The 19,320-nt window shown below is 46.4% G+C and overlaps 1 protein-coding gene across 3 annotated transcripts; it reads right to left on the bottom strand.

Annotated features, from left to right (window-relative positions):
* Nucleotides 1-49: 49 nt before the first annotated feature.
* Nucleotides 50-13,797, bottom strand: MARVELD3 (MARVEL domain containing 3). 3 transcript variants are annotated; one of them, XM_057711450.1, is made up of 3 exons: nt 13,356-13,797; nt 10,692-10,819; nt 50-1,718 (listed from the first exon to the last, which is right to left on the bottom strand). In XM_057711450.1, exons 1-3 carry the CDS (start codon nt 13,715-13,717, stop codon nt 1,069-1,071), a joined length of 1,140 nt encoding a protein of 379 aa, XP_057567433.1. In that variant the 5' UTR covers nt 13,718-13,797; the 3' UTR covers nt 50-1,068. The 3 variants fall into 3 exon arrangements, with proteins under 3 accessions (XP_057567433.1, XP_057567436.1, XP_057567435.1); XM_057711453.1 differs by having other exon boundaries at nt 10,692-10,780; XM_057711452.1 differs by lacking the exon at nt 50-1,718 and adding an exon at nt 4,867-6,362.
* Nucleotides 13,798-19,320: the final 5,523 nt, after the last annotated feature.

Here is a 19,320-nt window from a genome sequence, read left to right as displayed (position 1 = left end):
ACTAGAAACACCTACCCTTTATAATAAGAACATGTATATTTCTAGTTGCATCTGACATGAATATCTGAGACTAGTTGTAAAGTATAAGAACAGCTATAAAACTTTAGATTAAAATTATTGAGAGCACTTTATTTTTGAGATTCAGTGTTAATGATCTGTTACATTATGGAAACAATTCAGGATCAGGAGAGATTACAATCGACCTTTGAAGGCCTACTCTATAGGGCACTGGAAGGGACGCAGAAATAAAGAAGCCTCCAAAATGCCTATATACTCTAGTAAAACCAACTGCTTTATCTTTGCACACTTAAGAACATGGATCTTATTTCTCACAATTTGGAGGCCTCTTATTTCAGGAAATTATAAGATATTTCAGGAAAGTGAATTCGAATCAAATGACTTGAAACAAAAAAGAAAATAGCTTGGAAAGTTTTTCAAAGTTTTCCAAAAAGCATTTTCTCTGAGCCCTACCCCAGGAATCCCAAGGAGGAACATGCATGCTAGAAGCACCTGTCTTCAGGTATCAGGGATCCAGCCTCTGGGACCCATGTGGTCACGGTACACTGTCAAATGGGCAGGAGAGTTTTCTTCCAGGAGAGTCCCAATGTAATTACTCGTTTGGAAGCTAATCATACAAATGCTTTAAAATCATTTCCCTGGGATCAAATACAGGGGGAGATGGCATGTTTTTCTTAGTGACTTTAGTTCGGCCAGGCAAGCTATTTCCACTGTAACACTGGGCCTGCTGCCCCTGATGTGTTGTTCTCGTCTTTTAGAATTTCTCTGACTACTCAGCTAGTATTATTACCTTACCATTTGGTAAGAGAGCCAAACCATAAGCCTACATGCAAACTTCCAGTGTTGCTCTTTGTAGCAAAGGTGGAGGTATTTTTTTTTAATAGCTCTCAGCCAACAAAGACATTGATAGAAAACTGGGATGGTCATCTAGCTTTGCATTGGTTCCAAAGGGAGCATTTATAAAATCAAGTATGGGAAAACCCCACTTGTGTAATGTGCGATTTTAACGGACCCATCTTTTTGAGAGAAACAAGGGAGGTGGGTTGACCTTTAGGTTCCAGTGGATCTCAGTGTTCCAGACCACAGGTATTCTGGTGCATCACTGTAATCTCTGTGCTGTTCATGGCTGTCCTTGTCGTGCTTCTGTTCTCGGTAGCTCCGCAGGGCCAGCACCACACTGGCGCCATACATCACCACCAGAAGACAAGCAAAGGTGGCTGCTGCTCCATCAGTGCCTGCCAGCTGGCAGTTCATCCAGGTGAGACCCTTGCGGGCATAGACCCTCTCTCTTGTCCTGCAAGTGTCTGTGGCATTGATCTGCAAGGCCGAGTGGAGGTAAATGCCGATGCCTACGCAGTAGCCTGCTGCCGCGAGGAGGCTGAAGGCGGCCTCCAGGAGGAGCCACTTCCCCAGCAGTTTTAGACTCTTGGCTCCTTGGAGTAAAACACCCAAGGTGAGGACACCCAGCCCCAGGGAAACAGCCACTCCACCGTATATCAGGGGTGCCCGGAGGATCGTGTATTGCTGGTCCAGCTGCCGAACCTGCTCCAGCTCGGTGCCCTCAAATGGTGAGTAATAGCTGTTCCCAAAGCCGCCACCGCTGGCAAAACTGGCGCTGAATCCAGCAAGGACAAAGTAGGAGGCCACGATACACATGAGAACCATCCCATTCAATATCACCTCCACTATCTGTATCACACCTAGGAGGAGAGAGATTGGGGATTTAACACGGACATCACTCACCCAGGAAAGCTCCCTAGGTCAGACAAGAGAAATACCACTGGTGACCTGACTGTGAGGGCAGGGTCAGGTTCAACATTAACATCCTTGGTGTTTGGTTTGTAATACTCATGTTTGAAAAATCAAAATGCCACTGTGGGAAAAATTTGGGCAGTTATTTTAAAAACCAAACATACACTTACCGTGTGACCTTGCAACTGCACCCCTGAGCATTCATCCTAAAGAAGTGGAAACTTAGGTCTACACAAAAACATGTATACAGATATCACAGTAAATCCTAATGCCCTCCAATGGGCGAATGGTTCAAAAATTTGGGACAGCCATCCCCAGGGGAAACTCTACTCAGCAATGAAAAGGAACGAGCAGTTGATACTGGGAACAACTCAGGTGGATCTCAAGGGATTCATGATGGGTGAAAAAAGCCAGTCTCAAAAGGTTACGTACTGTATGATTCCATTTATGAAAGTCTCAAAATGAGAACAGATCCATGGTTGTCGGGTGATGGAATGAGTCAGGGGTGGGAAATGGGTGTGATTATAAGGGGGGAGCACTAGGGAAGCCCGCTGATGGAACAGTTCTGTAGCTGATTGTGGCTGTGGTCACACGAATCTACACGTGATAAAACCGCATAGACCTACACTCAGACATGAGTGCATGTCAAACTGGTAAAATCTAAATAAGCTCTGGAGATCATCAATTTCCTGGTTGTGACTTTATACTATAGTCACCATTGGGAAAAACTGGGTTAAGCGTACACAGGATCTCTGTACTATATTAGCAATGTTTTGTGAACCTACAGTTATTTCAAATTTTAAAGTTAAAAAAATGTCAAAATGACATAAAAGGGTATAAACTGAGAAGTGTTCCTGTCCACCCTGTTCTCTAACCCCAACCACTTTCACTGTTCTCCAGTATAACTTTCCATTGTTCCTTTATGCAAATAAAGGCACTCAAATCCGAATTCCATCCCCCTTTCCCTGCTTGTGTCGCAGAGAGCATACCACACGCACTGCTCTGCATCGTGCTTCACTCCTCCTAGAGATGTTTTCAGGTCAGCTCCTACAGCGTCCCCATGCTCTGCTACGTGGCCTCCAACCCTGCTGTGTGGGTGGACCAGTCTATTCATCCAGGATCCTACTGCTGGATACTTGGCCTGTTTACTTGTGTGTGTGGGGGTGGGGGGTGAGGGGGGTGGTTCTTACAAGTTTAAGGAGCCCACAAATGCCATGAGGCAGCGGAAGCCAACAGGTGAATGGAGGTGAATGTCATCTTGTCCAAACACACCTTTCACTTCTCACTGACAGGGGCCCTAGCCTCTCGTTAGGTGTATTCCTGGGAGTAGGTCTCCTGTTGTTCCCTCAGCGGTCAGAGAGGAGAACGAAGAAAAAAGCATACGAATTAGAGTGGGAATGCCAGGCTCACATCCCCACTCTTTACTGCCTTGTGACTGTGCCCAAGTCATTGACTCTAAGCCTCCGACACTTCGTCTGACAAATGAAGGTAATGCCTACCTGTCTTATCCCATAGGGCTGGGGTGAGGCCCAATTGAAAGCAAGTACATGAAAATACCTGGAAAATCATAAAATGTTATACAAGTGGATGGTGATGCTACCCAGTAACATTTATAAAATGGAAGGAGATTAGTAAGAGATTTAAGAAGAAAAGGGACAGGGACTTCCCTGGTGGCCCAGTGGTTAAGACTCAGCACTCCCAATGCAGGGGCCTGGGTTCGATCCCTGGTCGGGGAACTAGATACCGCATGCATGCCGTAACTAAGAAGTCCGCGTGTCACAATTAAGACCCGACACAGCCAATTAAAAAAAAAGAAGAAGAAAAGGGACAAATACATGAAAAGCAGGGTTTCCCAGAAATCAGGAAAAACATCTAATACACAAGGGGTGCCCACGTTTATACACTGGACAGCGAAAGACCAGTATGTCTAACATGCTTAGGCAACAGCTACTGGGCTTGCTGATTCCATCTCCTGCTGGGCCCACACAAATTCCTAGGAGGTCCATAGGACACAGCTGTTAAGGGCTCTGACAGTTGGGAAGCTACATTCCTCTAATTTAAATCTGAAAATAACACCAGATCAGAACTGCCCACTCTCCTCCCAGGCACCATAAGCTACTGGCTACTCTCTCCCTACAGCAGGGCAAGCGAATTGACCCAGACTAATTCTAATTCATTTCTCATTCATGGGGAGTAGCTATCTCCCCCACCCAACACCTTTCTCTCCCTTGGTTTTCTTTCTACATGCAGTTAACCTCTCACTGCCTGAGGAAAGCAGGAATACTGTGCTACTACGAGATGTGGGCAACCTGAACGTTTCCTTCTGGGACAGATTCTGCCAAAACAGCAGAGTCATAATCCGTGCAGCACATCTGCCAGGCTGAAATGTAATATACCTAGATCTTGTCACCCACTCCATTGACTGCAACAGTCAAGAGGAATAATGGTCTGTTGCCAGGTCCAATGATGAAGAAATATGGCCACTGCATATTATCAGAGAACCAGCCAGGCCTGACCTGGCTTGGCTGAAAACATCAAAAAGGTTCAGGTATTTCCAAGCATGCTGTTAGTGCAGAAAGATTCAAAGACATCAGGAGAAAAGAAAAGAGTGGCCTACGAGAGCTAGCAGTCTATCGCTACGGAGGGATAAACTGTAGAGGGAAGTCGAAACTGAAACAGACAGGAGATTTTTGTTGTCAAATAGCACCTTTTTGGGTGAGGTTGCTTTTGTGGCTGATTATTTAACACTCTGCTTAACTATACGTCTATTATCTGCCTTTTCACTGCAAATGTAAAAACAAACTGAGGAAAGCAAATCAAATTTTTAAAAATTTTTCTAAAATTAAACTAATACATATGCAGTCGTCTTACATAAAATGGAAAAAAAAAATTTAAATCTCCTCTCCAGAAGCAAATACTGTTAATACTTTTTAATATATTCTTCAAGAAGTTTTCTAATCACATAGAAGCAAATATATGTATTTCCTTTAGTAAACCCAAATGGAACTCACCTTTTAAATGTGATAAGTAAGGAAATAATATTATACATGTATTGTAAAGAGAACCATCACCTCCAAATTAAAATTTTTCTTTGGATTTTTATTGGATTCACATAAAGCAAAGAACATATTCACTTGTACCAAGAATGTATTATACTGGGCCATAAGTCCTAATTTAACATGCAGTAAGAACCCATGAAGTTGTCTGGCTAAGAGCAGCATTATTCTGCTGGGAAAGATTTTACATTCTTTAATTTTGGATGGATCCTGAATTCCAGATGTCGGGTTGAATTCACTGTACAATGGTACATTTACAAGAGGTACAAAACACTTATTGAGCTTTCAAGGCCATTGTAAGGGGCTTGTTAGGATACCTCCTTTGCAACCCAGTGAATTAATCTGAGTCCTCTTTCCTCAGCCCACGTCTCCCTCCAACTTAAATCTCACAGGAGTAGTTTCTCCAGCATCCCCCCCCCACCACCACCATCCTACCATCCAGAGCATTAAGGAAGTGAAGGACCTACAGTTCAGTGAGGAAAAAATTCAAGGCTAACCTGCTTAAGACAGCTGTATTTAGAGAACTTAGACTGACATGTTTTTTCACATCTGTGTGGCTTTTCGTGAACTTTGAGGATAAGCTTCTTCAAATTCACTTGGTTATCTCCCTTTATTCAATCAAGGAGTACATTTTGCTGCAGCACATGCCTTTTTCTTGTGGGTCTTGGGCTCTAGTTTTGGTTGTTTTTGTTGTTGCTGCTGTTGTTTTGGTTTTGTTTTTTAAAGTAATTTTCGTTAGTCCCTCACCAACAGAGGGCTCCAGGACCAGGGCTTATTATATCAGGCAGTGCTGGTCCAAAATTGGCCTGTTACTTTCCAAGGGTTGGCAAGTTCTACAACAAAGTAGAAAGACAGTAATTCCACGGAAGACAGCAGTTCCAGAGTAACTTCCATCACTCAGGTTTTTCGGAACATTTTAAAAAGCCTAAAACTCCAACATTTCCGCAGGCTTCTCTTTCAGTTTCCTGACCTTTCGGTAACCCCTGATGGCCAGCACAGCCCCCAAGGCAAAGACCCCAATGCCCAGGGCAGCGAAGATGCCAGCGCCTATGTCTCCCCCATGGAAACTGCAGCTGAAGCCACTGTATCCTTTGCTCTGGTACAGCGCCTCCCTCTCCTTACACACGGGAGAGGCATAAGCCGCCGAGAGGTTGTGGAAGTAGAAGTACAAGGCTGGGATGTACGCCCCGGCAATGAGCATGTCCAACAAGCCTTCAATCACCAGCCACAGGGGACAATGCCACGGGACCCTCAGGATGCCCATGGCGATGAGGAGGCAGCAGAAGGCCATGAGGGCTCCACTGCAGGCCATTGCCACGGTGACCGTGGGCAGCTTTAGCTGGTAGAACTGGACGTCCAACTGCTGTGCTTTCTCCCCATCAGCACCATTGAAACCACTGGAAGCCCCTCCATACTGGTAGTAGTAAATGCCCCCCAGGCTGGTGATGCCCGTGTAGCCCCCTGTGGAACTGTAAGACACAGAGCTGCAGGCCAGGATCAGCAAGTTCAGGAGAACCTCCAGCATTTGGCAGCAGGCTGCAAAAGAAGGGCGTGTTACCATTTTGAGAGATGCTATTTGCACTTGAAGACTTCCACCTTGAGGCTTATCTTCCCCGTGGCAGCTCTTTTTTTCTGCTCCATGTAATGCCTGAGCAGCCAAAGGTGAATGAGTAGCATCAGATGGTAGCAGGGAACTGCGGTCTCCAGAAATGATGTTGGAGGTACTTTGGGCCAAAAAGGGTAACTCTCAAAAGAGCGAAGCAGCCTGCCCCATGTGGGCTGCAAGATGATGGGGCCAGGAACCAGGCCAGTGAGCAGAAAGAAAGGTGTCCTTTATGGAAGGTGAGAACATTCTCCACCCTAGCCCTTCCCTGCCCAAAAGACGGAAAAATAGTTATATCCTCTTTGGATATGTTTTGTGCCCATCTTCAGTTTGAAAGAGGAAACTTCTCCAAGTTTGAAGATTATAACATAGCACTTAAAAAATATAATGACGTTAGGAAAAAGGTATGGAAGTTATCCATCAAAATGTTAACCATGGTTCACATGCATTAGAGATAGCAAAGATTGAGTTAATAAACCTATAAGGCTTACTGAATTAAAGAAACATAATTGGTTTTACTGTTCTTAGACGTTAATTCAGTAAGCATGTTTTAAAGTTTAATTTTGTTTTCTTTCAGTTTCCCTAAAGAGCAAATCTGGGCTGTGACATTTTCCCAGGGCTGGGTTTTTTCAGGACCCTTGGCAATGAAAGAGCCCCAGCTCTCCCACCAAAGCTGGATGCTTTCCTTACAGTCAGCTTTATTGTGGATATAACTTATACACAACAAAATGACCCGCGTTAAGCACACAGCTTAGTAAGTTTTGACAAATGTGTGTGCCACGTAATCATAATCAAGATACAGACCATTTTCACCCTCCAGCCCCTGGAAAGCTCCCTAGTCACCCTCTGTGGTCAACCCCTCACCTTCCTCCTCAGGCCACCACTGATCTGCTCTCTGCCATTAGGAACTAGGGTTGAATTTCATGCAAATAGAATCATACAGTTATGTACGCTTTTGTGTGTGGCTTCTTTTTCTCAGCATAATATAAAAGCTGGGTGCCTCTGAGCTGGGAGTTGTACGTGATGGCGTGGTTCTACTGGGTCAGCTGACTGTGGGATCAGGCCGTCGCATCTCCCTAGCTTTTATTTTTTTATTTTTTATTATTTTTTATTTTTTTTGTTCCCTGGCTTTTAGAGAACCAGATTTTGGTCCTGAGTTCAGGTGGTCTAAGTATGAAGGTGAGTTACACCTGCACATTTGCTCATTGAAACTGTGCACTCTCAAGTATTATCTTTACACTCTGCAATTTCCTCCCCCTCAAAACACAAACGGCATTATTTTCCTTAATTGTAAAAAGTAACAGACTGATGGTTAAAAAAAAAAATCTAGATAAAACAGAAACATATAATGTAAAAATTATCTAAAGTCCAATCAATAAAAACTGGATAAACCACTGTTATCTTCATTTTTTCTTCTGGACTTTTCTGCCACGTGCATAATTTTTGTTGTTTATTTGCTTTTAAGAACAGGGTTCTGTTCTCTCTGCTACTATATAACCTATTTTTTCACTTAATATAGTATGAAGTTTTTCTACTACAGCAAATATACATCTACTTCATATTTTTAAAGGGTGTGTAATGCCACAATGAATTTAAATAATTTCAATGTGAAGGACATTAAGGCTTTTCCCAATGTTTTGCCATATGGGAACAGATATATGCTATGTATTTCTTAATAGAGTTTGGGGAGGACAGAGCCCCCACGAGCTCCTTATTCCTGCTGTAACTTTAAATAGAACCAGAAAACAATCACCAAGGCTGGGGGAGATGTCTGGGGACATGTGTTTTTAAAAATAAATGCCCTGAGCCTCTCTAGGCCTTTACTCGCCCCTTGAAGGGATCTGGCTCATGGAGTCGGTACCTCTCCCTCCCCTAAGAAGCAGTAATTCATTGTAGGTCATTCCTTCCTCTGCTTCTGGCTGAATCCTTCAGATCTATTAATGAGTTAACACTCTTAAAGTTAACCATGGTTTGAAATCTTGACATAGGCTCAGTCCCATAGCACTGGGCTAGGGTATTAAATAAGCATATGTAAAAGGGGGATGAAGAATGCAAGTTGGGGGGCAAAACCCCCACTACTGTCCCCCTGAACCTTTTCAGCGTGGTCACAAGTCAGTGCCACTGGCAGTGGGATGCCATCTCAAAACCTAAACCTCCGGGCTCTGAGTGAGAGACAGCACCACTGACCACAGAAATTATAACATTTGGAGAGAGAATGAAATTAAATTTTTAAGGATGGTTTGCAAGTAAGGCTACCAGCTGAATGCAAACATTACCTGTTTTTTTTTTTTTTTTTTTGGTACAATTTCCTTGTTACACTGGACTAGCTCTCCTTTTACAATCTTCTCCATCATGATTTGAGCACCAAGGGGCTAAAGCAAGAGGAAAAGGACAAAAGGGAAAGGAGAAGCTGCTCCAAATGCCAACTGGAGGGAGCCAGGAGGGGAGCAGGCCATGTACCTCCTTCCCAGGTGACTTGTAACTCCTCACCAGTCCCTCCAGATAATAAACCTACAGCAAAACCTATACATGCACAGGATTCCTAATGATCTCATACGCACGTGACATCTGTACTTGCTTTTTATCTGATCTTTATCCTCAGCCTTTAAAGATTTTAGTAGCTAAGGAGTCTTGCCCATAACTGGGAATTTGGGGCTTATCTCTTTTTGTCAGTGTTCCACTGAACTTCCTAAGGGTGACTCAGCCCAAACCTCAGGGTCTCCCTATGAAGTTAGAGAGAGCCACAGCTGCCTCCCATTTTTGTCAGTTTGCTGGAGGAGGACATGATTTCACTGATGAGGAAAAGAAATCACAAAAGATCTAAGATGAAGCTGAAAATCTTCAGATGATCTTTACCCAGGCGTGCATTTCCTGCTTGAGACAACTTCCTGGTGTTTAACGGCTGTTGCTCTCAACACAACACAGCGTTGTGTATTTATATGGGTCCCTGAGTGTCCAGAGACCCTTAGGAGCCCTCATTTGTTAGCTACTGACTGCTGAGCCGTCCTTTCACTGTCTTGACTCAGAAACCCAACCTCTAGGCTCAAAGCCAAATAGAAAGGGGCCTTGAGCTCTGCCCCCTCCTCTCAATAAACCAATCACAGAAGAATACCTCTAGAGAGATACCAGCTAAACAGCCTCTGGCTTATTCCTATTATTTATATCATCAAGAAAAGAAAGTCAAGCACGTAAACCACCTCAGGCCTTAGAGTCAGGCTCTAATTATCAATTCCAGCTCTTCCACTTAACGGCTATGTGACTCTGTGTAACTTACTCTACCTCTCTGAGCCTCAGGAGTTGTTGAGAGAATTAACAGCAATGAGGTGTGCCAACACATGTAAACTAGAATGAGGATTCTTGTACCCGGATTGCCTAGAGCTCTTCAATGAAAGTTCTACATAATCCTATAATAAGGTATCTCATTGTAATCATTCTAAGAGGCATTTTTCAGGTATAAGTTCCACGATTTCTCCCCTTTAGGGTGAGATGTCTTCTCTGCTTAGTCACAGACAGCCGAGGAAAATTTCTTACCAATTCATGTGTGAGCCGTAAGGGCTCACCCTGACAAAATAGATTTTCTTCATTGTTGGCAAGGCCAGGCCTGGTGCTAGGATGGGAACTCTGGGAAACCACACTTGGAGCTGACACATGATACTTATTAGAATCCACAGCTGACACTGTGGATTCTAATAAGTATAGTTTTTTGTTTTCAATGAAACAGAAGTGATCAGTGCACTTGGTATGTAACGGTACTGTTTCATGACGCATGTGCGTGCATGCACACACGTGAACTTGTTCTTCATGTAAAACGTTATTTCTTACTGTGGGTCTCGGTCAACAACATTTAAAAGCCATGATGGTGTGTTTGGGCATCAGATCTCCTGTCCTGTGGCATAAGCTCAACCTGACTGCCATCTCCAGTGACCTTCCCTCTTTAACTCGGCCCACCTTGCCAGACGAGCCCACCTCCGACAGAGTCCCCCTCTGATAGCCAGCAACTCAGAACTGGCTCTGGAACTTGCCAGCACAGTTACCTCATCACACCTGGGCCTGGCCAAGGAGAAACACGGGAAAGCTAGCTGCACCTTTCACACGTTCCTAACTTTCTTTAGAAAATGTGACCCTCGTGCAGGTATGAAAACGAAAATTATAGGAAACCAAAAGGGAAGTCTGCTTGAATTTTTACTTCACCAGCTCGGAACCCCTTCCAGAACCACCAGCAACAGTAAGTACATGGTCGAACTGCCTTCAAAGTGGCTCACCTCTCCCGGTGCACAGGTATCTGCACTTGTGGCATTCCAGGAGCCCTTCAGCCTCCGACTGGTAATATTCCACTTCCTCTAGTCCAGGCCTGGGGGGCGAGAGCGGATATCTCCCTGAAGTGGATTCACTATAACCAAACACATATGTGGCCATTAGCGGGCTTCGCATTCAATAGCTTGTTCAGTATTAGAACTCTGGACACCTCATGCTGGGCCCAGACATTAAAGAATGCGCAGAACAGAAAATGTGCCACAGATTTCATACTCCAGAGGATTTTCTGGTGTAGTGGCTGCACAGGGCATCCAAACACTCGGCCTGATTCCGCCCATTAAGCACATCACTTATCCCAGTAACTCTGAGCCCCGCCTCCCATGCTGGCTTGTTGGCATGCCGGGGAGGGGGGAGGAGCGGGTGAGGGTGGGGAGGAGGGGGTATCTGACAGGTAGCTGGGAGCCACCTCGGGGGAGCTTTCTAGTTCAGCGAGGACCAGGCCCTCTTCAAAACTAGTTTGCATTCACAAGACTGATGCCCATGCTGGCATTCTCTTCCTTCCCTTGTTACTTTGGAAGGAGCTGAATCAGCAAAAATTCTCTAGGCTATAGGTGGTACAGACAACTCTGGACATCTCCACATCTCTCCCTCTTCCTGTGCCAACCCTGGCATATTCTATTCTGTTCCTTCTCCTCACCCTCCACCCCCACCCTTCCCCATCACTTTATTCACTACATCCTGGGTTTTGTCCAAGATTCAGTGGTGAATGGTGGGGGCTGCATTCTAGTAGCTGGGCTCCAGGGATCCTTCCAGAACATAGATCTCATCACGTTATTTTTTGGGTTTGAAATCCATAAAGTCCAAACTTGAAGCACAGCACAGGAGGGCCCTTGCTCATCCCTCTTCACTCACAACCTCAGGTTCACAGACCCAGCCACAGTGAACTGCCCCTCTCCCCACCCCAAAAGATGACCTGCGTTCCCATGCCTCTAGGTCACTGCAGAAACTACTTCTCTGCTTGAGACAGCCTCTTGCTCCTTCTCCAGAACTCAGCTTTGAGGTTATGTCCTCTGGGAAACATTCCAGAGCCCAATCAGCGCCCCAGCTCTGTTCTCTCTGTATCTGTCCCCCCAGTCTCCCAGCCCCCAAAGCAGCACATGTCACACGTGCTGCAAATTGGCCTGTTTATTGTCAGTGTCCTGTGGACACCATGGGTAGATCTCTGTAGTCCCTGGCCCTACCTCCCATCCATTAAATACATGCTTGTTATGTGGAGGAGAGACAGAAATAAATTGCTCTTGGTTTTAAACCACCAACTGTCTGTGAGCAGAAAAAGCAAAACTATTCTCTTCACTAGCTTTGGAGCTGGCAGTGGGGGTTGGGGAGGGGGACCAGGACACCAGTTTAGAAGGAAACCTAAACATGAAGCTCTGGATTCTCCCAGGTCAAGCAGTTGCAGTGCAGTGTGGCTTTAGGCAGGGAAACAATAGCCAGTGCCTGTGACTGTAACTGGGCACACCCTCTGTCACAGTTTGGCTAGTTAGTTCTAGATAATGTAACATAAACTCAGGATAATAGCTTTCCCGCTGTGTGGACACAACCAGGTGAGGGACTGGGCTTAATTAAGCCTCCAAGTCCCATAGCAGAGGGGAGCCTGGACTCCTCCTAGGAATGAGGGCAAAAACCAGAAGGCAGTCATCACTCCAGCACCTGCCTGTCTCCTTCTTGGCCTGGCATCTAATCTGGGCATTCAGTAATATTTGTGGGGTTGGATGGGATGCGCAATGGAAAAAAGACCACTTCCCTAGAGGGGGGGTGGGGTCTAGGACCACCGTCTCTCCTTCCTTCCATGTTTACCCTCTCCCAGCTCATAAAGTCTCGCAGAACATCATGATGCTTTCATCCCACAGGCTTTATGGGAACTGTGTTCTACAAGGTAGGGGTGGCAAAGTTTCTTCATTTGGGAGGGTGGGGTCTGAAGCAATCATGGGATTTGAATGCGCCTGCCCAGAAAGACCTCACTGACAAAGGGGAAAAACAAAAATCTCTGCCTTTCTGCGCAGAGTTTTAGGTACATTCAGTTCTTTGGCTAAAAGTGTATCTTCTCCCAGCTGTCTGGCTTTGAAATGCATATACCCCTGTAAGGGGTTACAAAGTAAACTATTAACTTTTCATTGGTCTGACGTTATTAGGACCGGGCCTCCAGGGAACAGGACATTGAGGAGGGCTGGTTTGGGAACACAAGACAAGGGTCTGAAGCCCCAAGGGGCAGTCCTGTGACCACGTGGATGGGGTCAGGGAGGAGCCTCTGGTTAACCCCACCCACCCAATCTCCTTCCCACCCCTTCCCTTTCTTGTCCTGAAGTCCTCTCTTCCTCTTTACCTGGTCCCCGGCCCTGCCGCTGCTAACGGGAGGGAGGGGAGGGAGAGGTCTCTGCTTTGCTAATCGGGTTCAGGTCAAGACGGGGCGGGGGGCGGGGTGTGGTGAGGGGAGGGCACTGTAAGGTCTTCCTTCCCTCCAGGTCACCTCCAAGAGCTCAGAAGGGAAGGATGGCGCTTCCTTTAAACCCGCTTCCTAGGACAAGCAGCCGGGACCGCAGAACAGCACAGACGGGTCTCAGACCCAGGATTCCTCCGGGCCGAGGTCGAGGGCCCCCGCTGCCCCACCTCACCTTTCGGGCCCCCGACGTCCGAGGCCCTCCTTCCGCAGGGGCGGCGGCTCCGGGGTTTCCCAAGGCGCGGGCCAGGGAGGCGGGGCCGCGTCCCAGGTGGGCCGCCGGGGTCCGTCCCGCGTCCGACTCTGGCGGGGTTGCTCCCAAACTCTTCGTTCACCGCCGCGATGGTCTCCGGGCCTGTGCCTGTCCTGGCGGGGTTCCCGGTCCCTCCGCCCGCCCCCGCTTCTCTCCCTGCGCGGGTCCGCGGCTCCGTCCCGCTGTCTGTCGGGGTGGCGGTCTCGGTCTGGGCGGGGGTGCCGGTCTGGGTCCCGCTCTCTCGGCCGGGCCCGGGGCTCGCGGCTCCCCGACGTCCGTTCCATGGTTCGGTTCCGCGTTCCCGCCCCGGCTCAGCCCGAGGGCAACAACCCACAAGTTTCTCCGCCAGGTGGCCCAGCCCGGAGGCGGGGCGGGGCGGGACGCTCACCTGCGCGCACGCGCACTAACCCCGCGGCGGCCCGGGAGCGCGTTCCCCTGAGCGTGCGCGCCGGCAGGGGGCGCCGCGGAGCGTGGCCCGGCGTCTGGGCGCGCGTGTGCCCGCCTTGGGTGCGAGCCCAGAGGGTCGCGCTGCTTTACACACAGAGGAGGGGACTTCCGCCCGCCCGCCCGCCGTGCCCCCTCGGCCCCGAAGTGTCCGCTCCGTGACCCTTCAAGATGGGCGGCCTAGGGACCCGTGCTCTCAACTTAGCACCTTGGGTACGCTTTCCCAGAGGGCGCCCACCCGTTCTCTCACCCAGCCAGCCACCCAGCCACTGTCCTTCTCTTCCTCCCCCTCCTGCTATCCTTACAACAACTGTGTTGTAGGGGACCTGAGGCCAGTTTATCCATTATAAGAGTCCTGGACTTGGAAATGTTTTTTTCTTTCTTTCTAAAAATGATGAACCACACCGAATGGGCAGCCTTTTCTTTTGCCAAGGGAGGATATTTAAAAACATACAAAATTGCCGTCTATTAATGAATTCTTTCAAGAAATATGTGTGAGCAACTAGCTTGGCAGGCGCGGGAGATCCAGCGATGGACTCTTGTACAGGTGCTTCCATTCTGCTCTGTGTGGAAAAGGAGAACTGGCAAGAAAAAGAGAAGACAATTTGACATCTAAATTTTCAAGGGGCAGGTTTCCTTACATAGATCTGAGAAGGGGACATTTAAGTTAGCCTTGGAAGAGAAGGAGGCAGCTTTGGGGATAGCTGAGAGAATGTTCCAGAAAGAGAGAAAGCCTGAGTTTTTCAGAGAGCTGTACAAGAAGGTCGCTGCAATCAACAATACTCCAATAAAAATTTTTAAAAAGAAAAAAAGTCACTGCCCGCAGAGTGAGGGGGGATGCAGTGAGGCTGAGAAGTGGAGCAGGAAATGGTGTAGGGTCTTCATGTGAAGAATCTTCATTTTCAGGGACTTTCCTGGTGGCTCAGTGGTTAAGAATCTGCCCGCTAATGTAGGGGAGATGGGTTCCAGCCCTGACAAGATCCCACATGCCGGAGAGCAACTAAGCTGCACCACAACTACTGAGCCTGCGCCCTAGAGCCGGACAACAAGAGAAGTTACCGCAATGAGAAGCCCTGGAAACTACAATGAAGAGTAGCCCCCCGCTCTCCACAACTACAGAAAGCTCGCACACAGCAATGAAGACCCAGTGCAGCCAAAAAAAAAGTCTTCATTTTCAAAGAGCAATGTGGAAACATTGAAGTGTTTTGAGCCAGGGGAGTGATGACTCGCTCTGATTTATGTTTTTAAAAAGTAAAGATTACTCTGGCTTCTATAAAGAAGATGGACTACGTGGACCCAAGAGCAGAGTCAAGAGATGAGTTAGGAAGCTACTGAAGTAATCCAGATGAGGGGCGCTGGTGGCTGAGTTGATGGGGAGAAGTGGACAGATCTGGGTTGTAGTTTGGAGGAAGACCTTAAAGGATGGGTGGATGGAGGTACCACTTACTGAGACAGTAAGACTGGAGAGAACCAGGTTTGGGGGAAATTGAACATGTTGAAACCACACGACCTGTCTCAGGACTTAATGAAGCTCAGATTCTTTATGTCTCAGCGTAGAAGGAATTCAGCGAGAGGCAACATGATAGGTAAGGCATAGGTTTATTAATATAGGATGCTTGTGAAGGATACAGATGGGCAGGCAAGAGGGCTCTGCCTCAAGAACTCAGTGGGCTACATTTTTATAATCAAAGGAAAAGTAGCAAGGGAGAGAAGACTACCTTCTTCCTCTTCCTTTGTAAAGATGTTGTAGGAAAATGGGAGAAGATGGTCCTGTCCCAAGTCTCAGGTGAGTTCCTGGGATGGGCCACCCAGTGAGGGTCCTTGGCTTTGCACAGGAAAGAATTCAAGAGCAAGCCATAGTAAACTGAAAGCAGGTTTATTGAGAGACACATTCCATAGGCAGAATGCAGTCCATCTCAGAAGGAGAGAGCAGCCCCGAAGTATGGGGTGGTTAGTTTTTATGGGCTGGGTAATTTCATAGGCTAATGAATGGGAGGATTATTGGAACTATTTGGGGGAAAAGGTGGCAATTTCCAGGAATTGGGCCGCCGCCCACTTTTTGTACTTTTATGATTAACCTTGAAACTGTCATGGCACCTGTGGGTGTGTCATTTAGCATATGCTAATATATTACAATAAACATATAATGAGGCTCAAGGTCTACTGGTAGCCTTCTTGGGCCTGGTAGGTTCTGACTAGTTTTTGTTATATCCTTAACAGCTATGTCATTCATTTAAAGGTTGTGCCCTGCCCCCTTCTCTCCTGTCTCAGTGTTAAATTTGAGACAGGTATGATTCATCCAAGTGCCCAGTTGCAACTGGATATATGAATGAGTCTGGGGGTGGGGGGAGTAAATGGACTCCCCTAAGGGGAGAGGGAGTTAGAATAGAGCCTCAGGGGAAACTAACATTTAGAGCTAAAAAGCAAGAGGATTAAGAAGTGAGGAGTGATGTACAGTTTAAATATATGCAGTTTATTGTATGTCAATTGTATCTCAATAAAAGTTCTTAAAAAAAAGTGAGGAGTGAGGTAGGAGGAATCCTAGGAGGGTGGGGTCTATCTGATCTATCTGCGCAGAAACCAACCCCCATCCCACAGAAGTGCTCTTGTGAGCTTCACTAGTCTTGCTTCCCAGAGTGGAGAAGATGGGGCCAAATACTAGGACCTTCTATAAATATTTATTTGAACAAAGCCCTGTTCTGAGCCCAGGACAGCTATGGCTGTAGAAGAGTTCCATGGACAAGCAGACGCAGGATGGTTTGAGAAGTGGCAAAGTCTATTCTCTCTCAGACCTTCCCTCTGGGCCTCTCAAACCTTCTTTTTGAGTAAACAAACCCCCATACCAGTCTACCTTTTTGTTTCATTTGTTTTTGTTTTATTTTGTATCTTTACCTTGATAAATTGTTATTTTGTCACATTTGTTCTCTTTCTCTATACAGCTATAAACTTTTTTTGATAAAATATTTGAGTGTAAGTTCCAGACACATGACTCTCCCCACTAAATACTTACTTACACTCAACTTGAATTTGTCTGATCATTTCCTTCTGATTAATTCTAGTTTAACATTTTTGGCAGGAATATTAAAGAAGGTGATATCACTTCCTCCTTGGTATGTTCTCTCAGGAGGCACAAGATGTCAATTTGTCCCATTATTGGTGATGTCAAATTTGATGACTTTAATAAGGTGGTGTCCATGACATCCTCCATTTTAATGGAAGCTTCCCTCCATTTGTATTTAGTAACTTTAAGACTATATGTTCCTGGGCTTCCTAGGTGGCGCAGTGGTTAAGAATCCACCCGCCAATGCAGGGGACACCAGTTCCATCCCTGCTCCAGGAAGATCCCACATGTCATGGAGCAACTAAGCCCGTGAGCCACAACTACTGAACTTGTGCTTTAGAGCCCGTGAGACACAACTACTGAGCCCATGTGCTGCAACTACTGAAGCCCACGCACCTAGAGCCCGTGCTCCCCAACAACAGAAGCCACGTGATGAGGAGCCCATGCACCACAACGAAGAGTAGCCCCCACTCACTGCAACTAAAAAGAAAGCCCACGCACAGCAAAAAAGACCCAACACAGCCAATAAAATAAATAAATAAATATATTTTTTTAAAAAAGACTATCTCTCTAAAAAAAAAAAACAAAAAAAAACTATATGTTCCTTCTTAACCTTTCTTGCCTGAATGAATTTTTACAATGGTGATTGCAAAGTTGTGGTTTCTAATTCAATCAGTCTTTCTATATGTATTGATTTATTGGCATTCTCTTCTAATGAAGAACTTTCCCTTCCATCTACTGTGATCATCGTGCAGAAGCAGTTCGTACACCCCACCCCAAATCTGGCTCTGATGTCAAGACTGATGATGCCAAAAATGCACCAGTGGGGTATGTTTAAAGGAAAACTGTAATGAGGCTTTCTGGTGAAAGCAGAACAGATTCCCACGTAGGTTTGAAAATGGCTTGAGAAAGCAGAAAGAGGTGACCGGCTTTGAGGTTTTATTGTGATTAGGGAATAGGACTGGTGTGAAGGTGCTTATGTGTGGACTAGAACCTGCATTATGTGAACTTCCTGCCAGTGTCAAGGGCGTACCTGGGCTTTCTCATCAGCTTGTTCAGATGTGGGACAGAAAGGGAAGGGGAGTGGTGGGCTTGAAAGATGTCAGCAGTCAGATGTCAGAAATAAAGTCAGACACTTTATTATATTAACTTGATAGACATTAATTTTTCTCTAATAATGTGTTATAATCTATTAATTTTTTGAGGCTTAATATTTCCCAAATTTGGCCAGGGAAAGTCCCTTCAAGCTGCCTCTGGCATGCTTTTTTTTTTTTAATTTATTTTTACTTATTTTATTTTTTGGCTGTGTTGGGTCTGTTGCTGTGCATGGGTTTTCTCTAGTTGTGGCGAGTGGGGTCTACTCTTTGTTGCAGTGCGCGGGCTTCTCATTGCGGTGGCTTCTCTTGTTGCGGAGCATGGGCTCTAGGTGCAAGGGCTTCAGTAATTGTGGCACGTGGGCTCAGTAGTTGGGGCACACGGGCTTAGTTGCTCCGCGGGATGTGGGATCTTCCTGGAGCAGGGCTCGAACCTGTGTCCCCTGCATTGGCAGGTGAATTCTTAACCACTGTGCCACCAGGGAAGTCCTGCCTCTGGCATGCTTTTGACACCAGGAGAAACATGCTGCTATGCTCATCAGGCTTTGTGGTTTCATCTTGTGCCTCATGGCCTGACCTGCCTCTTTCCTGGAGACCGCACTTCCCTTAAGACCTCACTTCCCTTGACGCTCCCTCATCTGGAGAATGTCTTGAGCCCCACATAGGAATGTTCTGTTAACTTCCACATTCAGAGTATCCCCTGTTCCTTTGAGGGTTGTCAGAATTTGGTTATAAGATGGACTGGGTGAGGCAGTGACCCAACATAACAGTATCTTTTTTTTTTAATTTAAATATTTATTTATTTATTTGGCTGTGCTGGGTCTTAGTTGCAGCACACAAGATCTAGTTCCCTGACCAGGGATCAAACCTGGGCTCCTTGCATTGGGAGCAAATAGTCTTAACTGCTGGACCACCAGGGAAGTCCCAACATAATCGTATCTTAAACACAGTAGAAAGTTATTTCTCTTTTGGAAAAGTTTGAGCCTCTTTGGTGGCTCTGCTCTGTGAAGTTCTTGCAAGTCAAAGCTCCTTCTGTGTTATTGTTCTGTCATCCTTCATATGCTGCCCTCATCTGCAAGGCCCAAAATGGCAACACCATGTTGACATTTCAGCCCACAGGAAGGAAAGAAAATTAGGGATTAGTAAGGGCGCTCCTCGTTTCTTTATTTTATTTATTTATTTAATTTATTTATTGGGTCTTCATTGCTGCACACGAGCTTTCTCTAGTTGCTGAGAGCGGGGGCTACTCTTCATTGTGGTGTGCAGGCTCCTCAATGTAGCGGCTTCT

This window comes from Hippopotamus amphibius, chromosome 16, assembly GCF_030028045.1.
Source record: "Hippopotamus amphibius kiboko isolate mHipAmp2 chromosome 16, mHipAmp2.hap2, whole genome shotgun sequence".
Lineage (NCBI taxonomy): Eukaryota > Metazoa > Chordata > Mammalia > Artiodactyla > Hippopotamidae > Hippopotamus > Hippopotamus amphibius.
The sequence above is the reverse complement of the archived record's forward strand: the minus strand, read 5'-3'. Positions and strand labels throughout refer to the sequence as shown.

Excerpts from the sequence above, each read along its gene's own strand:
- MARVELD3 (XM_057711450.1), bottom strand. The coding sequence starts at position 13,717 with ATGGAACGGACGTCGGGGAGCCGCGAGCCCCGGGCCCGGCCGAGAGAG. Across the intron at positions 10,820-13,355 it reads GGACGTCGGGGGCCCGAAAG|TGAATCCACTTCAGGGAGAT; the intron begins GTGAGGTGGGGC and ends GTTTGGTTATAG. Across the intron at positions 1,719-10,691 it reads ATACCTGTGCACCGGGAGAG|GTGTGATACAGATAGTGGAG; the intron begins GTGAGCCACTTT and ends CTCTCCTCCTAG.